Raw genomic sequence first — 12,583 nt, 5'->3', positions numbered from 1 at the left:
AGCACGGGGTGGGGGGCGTGGGGACAGAGGTCAGCAGCTGGTAGAATCACTACAGCGGCACAGGAGTGAGGATCACCGCCAGCTGCTGAGCTCCCTGACTCCGACCTGAATCCTGGCCCCCGAGGGTCCCACTGGACCCGCAGGTTCTCATCTCCCGTCTCCCTGGTCTCTGTGCTCTTGTTCAGTTCCTGTGACCTGTCATGCTCCCCCCCTGCCTTTGCAGAGGCTCTGCCTCCTGTCTAATTTAGTCCTAGTTAACGCCTTCCTAGGACAGATCCAGGTTTTGTGGCACCCTCTTTAAGAAAAAACAACAGCCAGAAAAAAGATCAGTAGGGCTTCACCAGCTCTCCCTGACACCACCTCTTCCAGTCTCAACTCTAGCATCACTTCCTTGGTTACATCTACTTGCTCTCTCTCCCTCCTCCACTAGGTCAAATCCCTCCATATGTAATTCTGTGCTGTCCAACCCAATGGCCACTGATTACATGAGGCTATTTAAATTTAAATGAATTACAAGTAAATCAAATAAAATATCCAGCTCTTCAGTCTGCACTGGCCATATTTCCCATGCTCAAGAGCCACAGGTGTGGGTGGCCATAGTGTTGGACAGAACGAATATAGAACATTCCCATCGTTGCAGAGAATTCTGTCAAACAGTGCTGGTCCACGTTGTCATAGCACTAACCAGTGACCATTCACCCCCGTCCACCGCAAGGCTGAGCCCCATCACACGTCTGTTGGCCTGACTGCTGTCACTCCAGGGCCTGGCACATAGCAGGTCCTCCATAAACATTCATTAAATGATTTGATGACTGTGCCATTCTTACTGTTACAGGCATCTCCTTTCAAACCCTGTTTCCAGACTATGGTGAGCCCCCATCTCTGCTTTATAAGGTGGGGGAGCCCTTCCTTTTCTAGGCTGAGGGAAAGGAACTGGCAGAGAGGGAGAGCATGAAAGTACAGGAGAAAGACCTGTCCTAAAACAAAAATACACACTCTCGGGCTTCCCTGGTGGCGCAGTGGTTGAGAGTCCGCCTGTTGATGCAGGGGACGCGGGTTCGTGCCCCAGTCCGGGAAGATCCCACATGCCGCAGAGCGGCTGGGCCCCTGAGCCATGGCTGCTGGGCCTGCGCGTCCGGAGCCTGTGCTCTGCAACGGGAGAGGCCCGCATACCGCAAAAAAAAAAAAAAAAAAAAAAAAAAAAAAACACACTCTCCCACATATGGAGATATATTCATATCACCACGTAAGAAAAAGCCCAAGAATATACCAAATATGCCAAAATGTTGGTAGAGCTTATCTCCAGGTGGGTTAATTGGGGTGAATCTAATTACCTTCTTTGTGATGTTTGTTTTTCCAGAGTGTTCCCTGCGTACGTTATTAAAGGGATAATTAAGTAAACTCTACACCCAAAAATGGAAGGGAAGGGATTCAGAAGCCTAGTGGAAGTAAGTCCAAACATGCAGTCTTCCCCGAGGACTATGTGAGGGTGGACAGAAGGTTGAAGGGAACTATTCAGCCCTGAGAGCCTCTGATTCCCCATGAAGGGGAAGAGGAGGTGAAGGATGAGGCTGGATAAGTGGCTGGGACTAGAGCTGTGGTCTCCCTTCTAGCCCCGAGTCTAGTGCCTGCCAGATGGGGCTGCTGAAAATATGTTGTTGAAGGATGAAACCAAGAATAAAAAGAGAATGCAGAAAAGGCCACTGTCCTGGGCACCTGTTCTGGCAACTGGTACCCACCCTCACCTCCTTATCTCCCAGGCTTTTTGGACCTTTGCTAGCTAACTGTCATCAACTTGTTAAAATGAGATATAATTCACATACCATAGAATTCACTATTTTAAAGTGTACAATTCAGTGGTTTTTAGTATATTCACAATGTTGTGCAACTGTCACCACTGTCAATTCCAGAACACTTTCATCACCCCAGAGAGGAACCCCTACCCATTAGCATCACTTCCTATTTCCCTGTCCCCCTAGCAATCATTTATCTACTTTCTGACTATGGATTTGCCTATTTAGGACAGTTCACATGGAAAGAATTACACAAGATGTGGCCTTTTGTGTCTGGCATATCTCACTTAACACAAGGATTTCAAGGTTCATCCATGTTGAAGCAGGTATCAGAATGTCATTCCTTTTATTTTTTAAAATACTTATTTATTTGGTTGCACTGGGTCTTAGTTGCGGCTCCCTGGCTCCTTAGTCGCAGCACGCAGGCTCCTTAGTTGTACCATGCGAACTCTTAGCTGTGGCATGCGTGTGGGATCTAGTTCCCTGACTGGGGATCAAACCCGGGCGCCCTGCATTGGGAGCGTGGAGTCTTAACCACTGTGCCACCACAGAAGTCCGTCATTCCTTTTAATGGCCAAGTAACATTCCACTGTATGGACAGACCACATTTTGTCTAGCCATTGTTAATGGACATTTGGGTTGTTTTTACTTTGGGGCTATGAATGTTTATATACGAGTTTTTGTGTGAATGTATATTTTCAATTCTCTTAGGCATATACCTAGGAGTGGAATTGCTGGGTATATGGTTTATAGTAACTCTACTTATAACATTTTAAGGAACTGCCTGTTTTCTACAGCAGCTGCACCATTTTACATTTCCATCAGAAACGGACAAGGGTCACATTTTCTCCACATCCTCACCTACACTTGTTATTGTCCTTCTTTTTAATTGTCATCAATTTTGCAAGGGGCACTGTCATTCTAAAAAATGCCCTCTCTCGGGAATTCCCTGGCAGGCCAGAGATTAGGATTCTGGGCTTTGACTGCACAGAGGGCCCAGGTTCAATCCCTGGCTGGGGAGCTAAGATTCCTGCAGGCTGCGTGGCTCTTGGTCCTCTCTCCACAGGCATTGCCAAATCCTCCTTCCTGCTCTGGGGACATTGTGCTTGTCCCTGTATTCACTGTTCATGGGGCGCTGCCTCCTCCCCCCACACTTGAGCAGAGCCTTCCTCACAGCAAGGATGCTTCCGCCACAGACCACGTGTGGCCTGTGTGTGGGCTTTCCCATCACAGCTCCTTTCACACGCTCCCCTTTGAATCCTCATCCACAGGAAGGATCAGGATCCTGGCCGACTTGAGTTTGGTGAAATAAAAATAGCAGCGTTCAAGGACCTATTTTATCATCAGAGGCGCTCCAGGTGTCCTAGAAGGGCAGTCCCACCCTCCTCTTAATCACCTTCATCAACTGTACGATGCTTTATCGAAGCTGAAATAGAAATGTAGCTGCTGTCACAGTGGAACCTGGGCATCAGCCCCCTTCACCAGGCTGGGAGCACCTGAAGGGCAGGAACTCTGTCTTATCCTCCTAATGCCAAGCATAGGAGATACTCAATAAATTGTTAAAATGAGATAATTTTGTTGAAGAAAGTTTTAAATGGAATATTTCACCAAAAAAATTGAATTTCTCTCGAAGTAAAATGTGCCACCACAACTTTTATATGGCTTGCGTGTGACAGTTCATGTCATATACACTCACTATACCACCACCATAGTTATTTAATTCAAACTTCCTAACAGCTTCTCAGAACCCCAGCGTTGCAATGAGGACAATACTAAATAGCCTTTAGCCACTCTGCTAAAACCTGGGTGGAGACCCCGACTGCGCAGCGCCCCATCCAATCAGGTCAGTACTTCTTCTATTCCAATGCTTACAGTCCTTTCTGCTCATCATTTAACCATCTCAAAAGAAGAAGGCATTGCCACCTCCAGATGATCTCCTAAGCCTGTAGAAGTCTGCTGACTGGCATGTCTGTCCTCCCCTCAGCGATGTTATCCTGCTGTGGACAAGATCAGAAGGCAGCAATGCACATGCCACTTCCCCAACGTTCCCATAAACACAACTGCTCAGACACGAGCTCCTGAACCCAGCCAGGTGAGGCAGAGGAGGGCCTTAGACATCCTACACGTTCAGAGATTCATCAAGTCTTTCAGCATCTGGTGTGTCAAGTCTTTCAGCATCTGGTGCGGCAGCATGAACTAGAGCAGTATCTCCAAGGGTCTGGTCCAGCAGCAGCGCAACGTGGGAGTTTACCGGAAACACAAATTCTTGAACCCTGCTCTTCCTACTGGGCAGGGCCCAGCAATCTGCGCTTTCAGGAGTCCTCATGTGACCACGGTGCACACCCAGGTTTGAGAAGGACTGGACTAGAGTTGGTGTGTCCACAAACAGAAACTGCTCGGATCCAGCCCAGCAATCTCAGCAGAGTGGGAAGGTGGCCCTGTTTCCCAGGTCTGTAGACAGAACAGAAAAGATCCCTTCAGGTTAAGAGGAGGACCAAGTTTCACCTGAGCTGAGCCAGGGCTCCTCTGGCAACCAGCCAAGGGCTCACATTCACTCCGCACAGATGGTACAGCTAGACAAGTGTCATCCCCAGCAAACTCATGTGGGTTCTGAGCACCTCACTTCTCTGGCACAAAGATTCACGGGATTGCCTTTTTTCTCTGATATTTATAAAATCCTGAGTCCTGGGTTATAGACTTCCTTAGCAAGCTTCATGAACGTTTGAGATCCTCACAAGGCAGCCTGTGACATTGTTATAAGTAATTCAAACAAACTAGATCGTCTCTGGACTGGTGCTGCCTAGAGGAATCAGCTTCAAGCTCAGAATTGTGAATGGAGACAACAGCGCAGGTGTCAGCACCAGGGGAGGTGGCAAGATGTGCCAGGAAGACAGAGCAGGAGGCAGGGATGGGAGGCTATGTGATTTAGAGATGGTGCTTACACTTAAAAATGCCTTTCCTTCCAAGTTTCACATTTGGGGCTGAGCAGAACCAACTGCAGTTTTCTCTTTTAAGTGTCCCCACACCGGCTGGGGACATCCCAGAATATCATCAGCAGAATGCCCAAGGCAGGCTTCCCTGGTGGCACAGTGGTTAAGAACCTGCCTGCCAATGCAGGGGACACAGGTTCAAGCCCTGGTCTGGGAGGATCCCACAGGCCGCGGAGCAACTAAGCCTGTGTGCCACAACTACTGAGGCCGCGTGCCACAACTACTGAAGCCTGTGCGCCTGGAGCCCATGCTCCACAACAAGAGAAGCCACCACAATGAGAAGCCCGCACACAGCAATGAAGAGTAGCCCCCGCTCGCCGCAACTAGAGAAAGCCCGCGCGTAGCAACGAAGACCCAATGCAGCCAAAAATAAATAAAATAAAATAAATAAATTTATTAAAAAAATAAAAAGAATGCCCAAGGCACATTTCTAGCACCAAATCCAAAACTCAGAGTCAGCCAAGTTTAAAAGAAAGTCTGCAGAAGGTGGGAAGATGTAAGTGTGTAGAAAAAGACAAAGAAGAGTCGGGTGAAAGAGAAAGGAGAGAGGGACCAGTGCTGACTGGTCCCCTTCTCCCTGTGCTCCAACCACTGACGCTATCAGCTCATTTGAGCCGCTGTTCCTGCACACTAGCAGGTTCAGAGCAGGACTGACAACCCTGGTCTCTACCACTGTCTGTGGCTAATTCGAATCAGACAAGAGTCAGACCTCTGAGAAGAAAATTATAGAAACAAAATATTTATTATTTTTCCAGAAAAAGATGACGAAAGGAAACTGTGCCCAAAAGAGGGACACATAAGCAAATTCTGTGCTTTTTGCCATGTCTTCTCTAAATAACAGACCCCCTTTGGTAAAAGAAAACAACTCATGCAAGCTAGAACTGCCTTTGGAGAGCGAGGTTTAATTCTGACCCAGACTTATAATAATTTTTTAAAGTCCTATCAATTCCATCACCGTGTGGGAATTACTTGGATTTTTTTTTCCCCTCTTCTAAAAAACCAAAGGGGCTCACCATACCCGGGTTTAGCTGAGGAAGTAAAATGCATTTAGCATTAACTACCACTGAAAAGCACACTTAGCTTGCATCTCAAATTGTCTTCAGTAAAGTCTGTTTTGCTTGCAACAGTGGTATTATCCTGATTTCTCTTCCCCAAGTTCTGTCCTCTGTAGTAGAGAGAAGCTGGGAAACGGTCTGGCTTAAGTCTTGTTTTTCCCCTTCTTTGACTTGGTAGCGCCTGGCCAGCGGAAGCCGCGCAGATGCAGGCAGCCAGCGACGTTGTGGGCAATGTAGTAGAGGTTCAGCATCGCGGCGGGGCTGAGGATGTCCACTTCCGGTTTCTTCTGCTTTTTCCCACGGGGCTGGCTTCGGCCTTTTCTTTTCCCTTTACCTGGCTTTCAAAGACAGGTATATATACGGGGCGGAAATTAGCTTTTATAACATTGACATTATATAATTTTCAACATTTCCTACCGAACTTAAGAAAAAAAATTCCTAAAAGGAAAAAAACTGTGACAACAACAAAAACTTGAAGTGGGAAGAGAAGTCATATGCAGTCTGATTCAACAAATGCCTTTTAAGACCCCCAGTTTAAAAGAGATCCAACCTGATTCAAGCGCCCAGAGACTGGGAGAGCAAGGCGGAGAAACTGAGGTATGACTCAACACCTAGATATTGTGGGCTGTGTCATTCAACGAGAGGGTGAACTATAACGAGGTGACCCAGGGCGAGGAGAGAAGGCGAAGGGACAGAGAGCTCCGAGGGGAATGAGTGTATGGGGAAGGGAAGGCTGGTGCCAAGGGTAATTCTCATGGATCATGGCTCCCCAACTCTCACACACCTCCCCAGAGAAGACACTCTTTTAGCAGAGAAGCAGCATTCTCCTGTTTCCTTTCTTTCAAAAACAAAACAAAACAAAAACTAACCACCCCCTGCCGCCAAGAACACTAAAAAAAAAAAGACCCAACCTAATGCAACTAATGTGTGGACCCTGCATTTTGATTAGAACAAACAAGCAATGAAAAGACATTTTTTTAGGCAATTGAGGACATTTGACAATATCGAGTAATTGTTAATTCCATTAGGTCTGACAATGGCATTGGGTCATGGAAGAAAATGTTCCCACATTTCAGAGATGCACACTAAAATCTGTAGGCATGAAATGAAAGAAGGCCTGAGATTTGCTTTAAAATACTGCACCTTCCTCATCCCCCTCCCCCCCCAAATAAAGTATAGATGAAGCAAATGTGGCAAAATGCTTATAATTTCTGAATCTGAGATATGGCTATATAGGGATTCATTTTAGTATTCTATTTTTGTGCATGTTTGGAAATTTTCCTAATAAAAATTAAATTAAAACAGATAATTAGGATCAAATACATCTTTTGGCATTTGTTATGCCATAGTCTCTACCTCATTAAACAGTCACGAGGATTAAGTGAGGCACGAACATAAGGCACTTACCCCGTGTCTGACACAAAGAAAGCACTCAGTGAAGGATGTTGCCATCACCTTTATCACTGCTAATCCTCAGAGCTGTGTTTCAAGGGAGGGAGGTATCATTTCCGTCTTAAAAATGGAAATGCAGAGGCTCTGCAAGGTCCCAGTGCAAACCAGCATCCACCAGGCTCAGGGGTTGTGCTCTGGCCACAAGCACACTGCCAGGTTAATGCCCTCCCGGCAAAGGAATGGCTACCATCCTAACCGGGGAATAAACTATCTCCAAGGTTTTGCTAGAGCTGCACAAAGCTGAATGGAATTCTCTATGTCCTATGACCCACCCATACAGAAAATAAATGATGGGAATGCATTATTGAAAAAGTGTCTCTTCTAGGCAAGGGAGAGGAGGAGTGTATAAGTTATCAAGAATGCCTGCAAGGGCTAAATGTTTGTGTAAAATAGATGTCCTGTTCATAGCATCTCACTTAAAAAATGTCCCAAGTTAAACAAAGAGAAACATAGCCAATGTGTTAAAAACACTAAAATACATTTTGTGAAATGAAATGGAGGACATTCCTAGATTCAAAACCCAGAAATGAAGATGAGATATATCTTGCAACACAGTGGCCCAGCTTCTGTGAGGAAATCCAAATGAAGAGAAACAATATGGAGTCCCATATGATAACTGCATCTCCTGATAAAGCATCACCTTGGGGTGTGGGATGTGCACTGCCATAAGCTCTTAAAGATTTTGAGTCTTGGCTTCCTTTCTGATTTTATACTTTTTTGCATGTCAAACACGCTTGACCTGGAATAACTGCCCCCAATAATGTGTGTGTTTTAATCTCTAAAACGGTTTGAGAACTAAGATCCACACCAAAGTTTGACATTTTTATTCAAAGTTCTCTTCTTTTTGTAGATGATTCTAAAATTCATATGGAAATGCAAAGAACTCTGAAAAAGAACAAATTTGAAGGACTAATACTACCTTATTTCTAGAGTTATTATAAAGCTTCAGGATGCAGACAGTATGGTATTGGTATTAAGATTAATAGAATAAAGTGTCCAGAAATAGATCAACACATACACAAACAATTGATTCAACTGATTTTCAACAGAAGCGCCAAAGCAATTCAGCAGAACAAGGATAATCTTTTCAATAAATGGTGCTGGAACAATGAATAACCATTTGCAAAAAAATGAACTTCGATCCGTATTTGCACCATATGCAAAAATTAACTCAAATGGCTCATAGAACTAAATATAAAACCCAAAACGATAAAACTTATAGAAGAAAATATAGAAAAAAACCTTTGTGACCTTGGGTTAGGCAAAGATTTCCTGGGTATGATATCCAAATTGATGTCTGTGAAAGAACAAATTGAATTCAACATCAAAATTAAAACTTGTGCTCTTCAAAAGATATAGTTAGAAGAATGGTAGACAAAGCCACAGATTGGGAGAAAATATCTGCAAATCATAAGTCTTGAATGTGGGTGATGGCTTAATGAGTGTATGCCTATGCCAAGCTGAAACTGTACATTTTAAATATGCACAATCTATTGTACATCAATTATACCTCAATAAGTCTGTTAGGAAATTTTTGTAAGGGAGTGAAAGTTTTCAGTTTCTGAGCTGGTTGGTTGGTTGAACACAACTCCATAGCTCTTGACTATTCCTGGGCGCAGAACACAGAGCTCCTGACTTAAAACTCTCCAAACTCCTTAATGAAGACCATTCCTTCTTTCTAGTTCCCAAACTCCCCAAGCTCTTCCCTGATCCCTCCTCTTCCTGCAGATCTTCACAGAGAGCATAATTTGTTTCTTACCTTTGTGCTAGCCTCTGCTCAAAAACCACCTCTTCAGAAAAACCTTCCAGACATCATGCCTCTATTCTATCTATAATTAGGGTGACCATAGAATTTATTGCCCAAAACAAGGCACTTCAACAAACATTAACTGGCACTGTCCCAGACAAAGGGGGAGGAGGTACAGATGGTCTCTTAAAAACCCTCCCAGGGCTTCCCTGGTGGCGCAGTGGTTAAGAATCCGCCTGCCAATGCAGGGACACGGGTTCAAGCCCTGGTCTGGGAAGATCCCACATGCCACAGAGCAACCAAGCCCGTGCGCCACAACTACTGAAGCCTGTGCGCCTAGAGCCCGTGCTCCACAACAAGAGAAGCCACCGCAATGAGAAGCCCGCGCACCGCAACGAAGAGTAGCCCCCGCTCACCGCAACTAGAGAAAGCCCACGCGCAGCAACAAAGACCCAACGCAGCCAAAAATAAATAAATAAAATAAATTTAAAACAAAACAAAAAAACCCTTCCCAGCAGTGTCACTTTCTATCTCCTTACCCTAAGCATTCACTATTTAATAATATTTTTTTGTTTGTGTATTTATTGTATGTTTCCCTAACCAGAGGTTTTGTCTATGAGTTCATTGAACTTTCAGGACCTAGAACAATGTCTGGCATATTGTAGGGATGAATAAAATATGCTGAGTGAATAAAATGCAACTCAGGGAAAGCAAATGTAGATTTCTCCTTCTCTGGATTTTAAGATGCCTCCTTCATTCATTTAACAAATTTTTAACAAATACTTCCTGTGCATGAGGTCTCATGTTAGATGGAGAGAAAAGCAGATCTGGGCTCCCGCCCTCAAGAAACTTACAGTCCAGTGAGGGGGAAAATCACAAACACATTTAGTCACCAACTATGCTGTGAAGGAAGCCCAGGGTACATGGCATTATGATGACATGGGATGGGCAGGGAGTGACCCTCGTCTGGGACATGAAGGAAGAAGGATTCCTGAAGAATGGCCTGTGGGCTGAGGGGTAGGGAATTCCCAGGCAGAGCAAACAACCTTTCAAGTCAAAAGGACCAAAAAAAAAAAAAAGGTCAATGTGACTGGCCTGTAAGCAACAACCATGGGGGCAGTGAGAGGAGTTGAGGCTGGAAAAGTAGGCAGCGTACAGCTGTGGCCTGTAGGCCTCGCAAGCTAAGGTTTGACCTTTATCCAAGGAGCAGTGAGAAGCCATCAGCTTAAATGGCTTTACTTATTAAACCATTCTGCTTCAGTTTCCTGGCCTCTGAAAGAAAATGGCAGTGTCAACCATGTGAAGTAACCAGGGAATAGCTCTCAATTTAAATCAAGAGCTATTTATTTAGTGCTTTTACATGCAACACACTGGGAAGAAACACAGGTTTACCAAACACATTTCTATACTACAGTCTAATGGGGGTGAGGATTAAGACTTTCCAAGAAACAGGCAAAGCACAGTAAGTGAGGTGCAGGAGGCTACGGATGCTTAGGAAGCAACAGGGGAGCAGGAGGTACTTCAGAGGTGGGTCCGTCTTTAAGTAGATTGATCATTCGAGGTGGGGAAGCTGCAGAAGACTTCCAGAAGAATGTAGGTCTATGTGGGATGTGGTTTTGTTTTTGTTTTTTAAAGCAGAGAAGATAATATGGTAGATAAAGCTCAAGTGGTTGAGGCCCCCTTACCAAGGGCTCCCAGCGCCAAGCTCAAGCAGAGCAGTGCCTAGTTCAGCAGACAGTGGAAGTCCCTGAGGACCTGGTCACAGCCATTATGGGTTGATCAAACTGGCAGGGAAGAACAGGGGAGATGGACAGCCCCTGAACAGTGATAGGGGGCTACTGCCAGAACCAGGTAGGTGGTAGTAAGGAGGGCCTGACCAACAGTGGCAGGCAGGTCACAAGAGACTGGTGAGGACTCGGGAACAGGAATGCTTTCGAGTTTGCGGCCAGGAGGATGAACGTGCCATTGGGAAATGCAGAGATGGTAGTGGTTAAAAGAGCTGGATTTTGAACACAGTTTGAAAAGGCTCTCTGATGGAGAGATCCAGCAGGAAGTTGGAAATGAAGGTTTGGCGTCAGTGGGGTTTGGTTTAAGATGTAGCTCTGTCAGCCAACGAACTTGGGGTTCAGATGGAAGTAAGGATGTTGCAAGATTTCCTGGGCAGAAACCCAAGAACTCCCTGCACAAAAGGTCTCCTTCCAAAGCCTTTCCTCAAACTGAGGTTGGAAGGAAGAATCACTCTCTACAGCGGGCACTCTGAGTCCCACCAAGGCTTATTTTCTAATTCCGTAATCCACCGAGAGGAATCCCACCTGGGACCCTAGCGGGGGCAGCAGAAGCTAGATGCCTGGCAAGTCGCCGTTGGCACATACTGGCGCCCTGGGCATTTATTTTCTGGGTGTGAAAATTGCTCAACAGAACCAAGGGACTGCAACCAACCAACCAACCAACTTTCTCTCTCTCTCTCCCTCTCTCTCTCTCTCTCTCTCTCTCTCTCTCTCTCACACACACACACACACACACAAAGGGCTCAGCCTGATTCTGCGGTTGCCATCCCTTTGGGTGGGCGCAGACCACCTAGCAAACCCCTCTCCCACCTCATCTTGACCCAAAGCGTTCAGATCACTGGACTGGACACCACCACCAACGCGAGGAGATAAAGGCACCAATCTTTTGGCGCGGGCAAATCTTAGTAAAGCGTGCCTCTACGAGGCAAACGGTATTAAACTAATTTAACAAGAGCCTGGGAACCTCTTACACTTAAATAAGACGTGTATTACCATGGTAATGCTTTCTCAGTTGAGCAGGTGAGTGTGGCATAGATTCCTAATCCTGAAAGAGACCCCAGTTCTCCGCGTCGCTTGCGGTCGGCGCCCCCGCGCCCATTCCTGCGGCTCACCGGACTGCCACCTCCGCTCTCGCCCCCGAACGGCCGCAGACCCGGGACCTTGCCACGCTTCTCAGGAGCCCGCTCCCGCGGCGCGGCGCCAGGAGGCCGAGGCGCTCAGGGGAGCCCGGCGGGGTGAGGCGGCAGTCAGCCACTCGGCCGCCGCCACTACACGCTGGGACACCCACCGCAACGAGTTGCGGGCTGCGCGTCTCTGACGAGCGCACCTCGCAGGCTGAGGCGCCGGGCTCGCGGGTCCCGGCGGGCAGTGAGCAACACGCCGCGCGGCGCGCGCCGCGGGGGCGGGGCCGCTCAGTGTTTACCTGTTGCCAGGACACCGGGGCCTGGCGCCCAGCCGTTGGACTGAGCCCGGCCCGCCCAGCCCGCCCGCAATCGCCTTTGTGAGAGCGGCCGCCGTCCCCTGCTGGCCGCGCCGCCCTGGCTGGGCCATTTCACCTCGCACGACTGCGGCTAAGGTTGCGAACGCCCGGAACCCGGGCTCCGCGCGGGGGAGGCTGGCTTTGGGCGACCGAGGAGGGCGCAGGCGAGCTCCCGGCCAAAGCCGGCCGGGCGGGCGATGCTACGCGTGTACCGTACTGACCTTGGAGTGGGCGGACTCGGCTGTGCGTGAGAGCTAGGTCACTCACTGGCTGACGTTG

General features: G+C 47.2%; 1 protein-coding gene across 3 annotated transcripts; it reads right to left on the bottom strand.

The window, feature by feature from the left end:
* Positions 1 to 3,347: 3,347 nt before the first annotated feature.
* Positions 3,348 to 12,224, bottom strand: SMKR1 (small lysine rich protein 1). Of its 3 annotated transcripts, XR_012334066.1 has the most exons (3): positions 11,818 to 12,224; positions 5,802 to 6,172; positions 3,348 to 4,244 (listed from the first exon to the last, which is right to left on the bottom strand). XR_012334066.1 is itself a non-coding variant. In XM_033863256.2 (2 exons), the coding sequence occupies exons 1-2, from the start codon at positions 11,818 to 11,820 to the stop codon at positions 5,982 to 5,984; spliced, it is 198 nt and encodes a 65-aa protein (XP_033719147.1). In that variant the 5' UTR covers positions 11,821 to 12,224; the 3' UTR covers positions 4,256 to 5,981. The 3 variants fall into 3 exon arrangements, 2 of the variants coding, with proteins under 2 accessions (XP_033719147.1, XP_073666030.1); XM_033863256.2 differs by lacking the exon at positions 3,348 to 4,244 and having other exon boundaries at positions 4,256 to 6,176; XM_073809929.1 differs by lacking the exon at positions 3,348 to 4,244 and having other exon boundaries at positions 4,256 to 6,172.
* Between the last annotated feature and the right edge of the window lie 359 nt (positions 12,225 to 12,583).

The sequence above is a fragment of the Tursiops truncatus genome, chromosome 9 (genome assembly GCF_011762595.2).
Source record: "Tursiops truncatus isolate mTurTru1 chromosome 9, mTurTru1.mat.Y, whole genome shotgun sequence".
Taxonomy (NCBI): domain Eukaryota; kingdom Metazoa; phylum Chordata; class Mammalia; order Artiodactyla; family Delphinidae; genus Tursiops; species Tursiops truncatus.
This window is presented reverse-complemented; position numbering and strand designations above follow the sequence as displayed.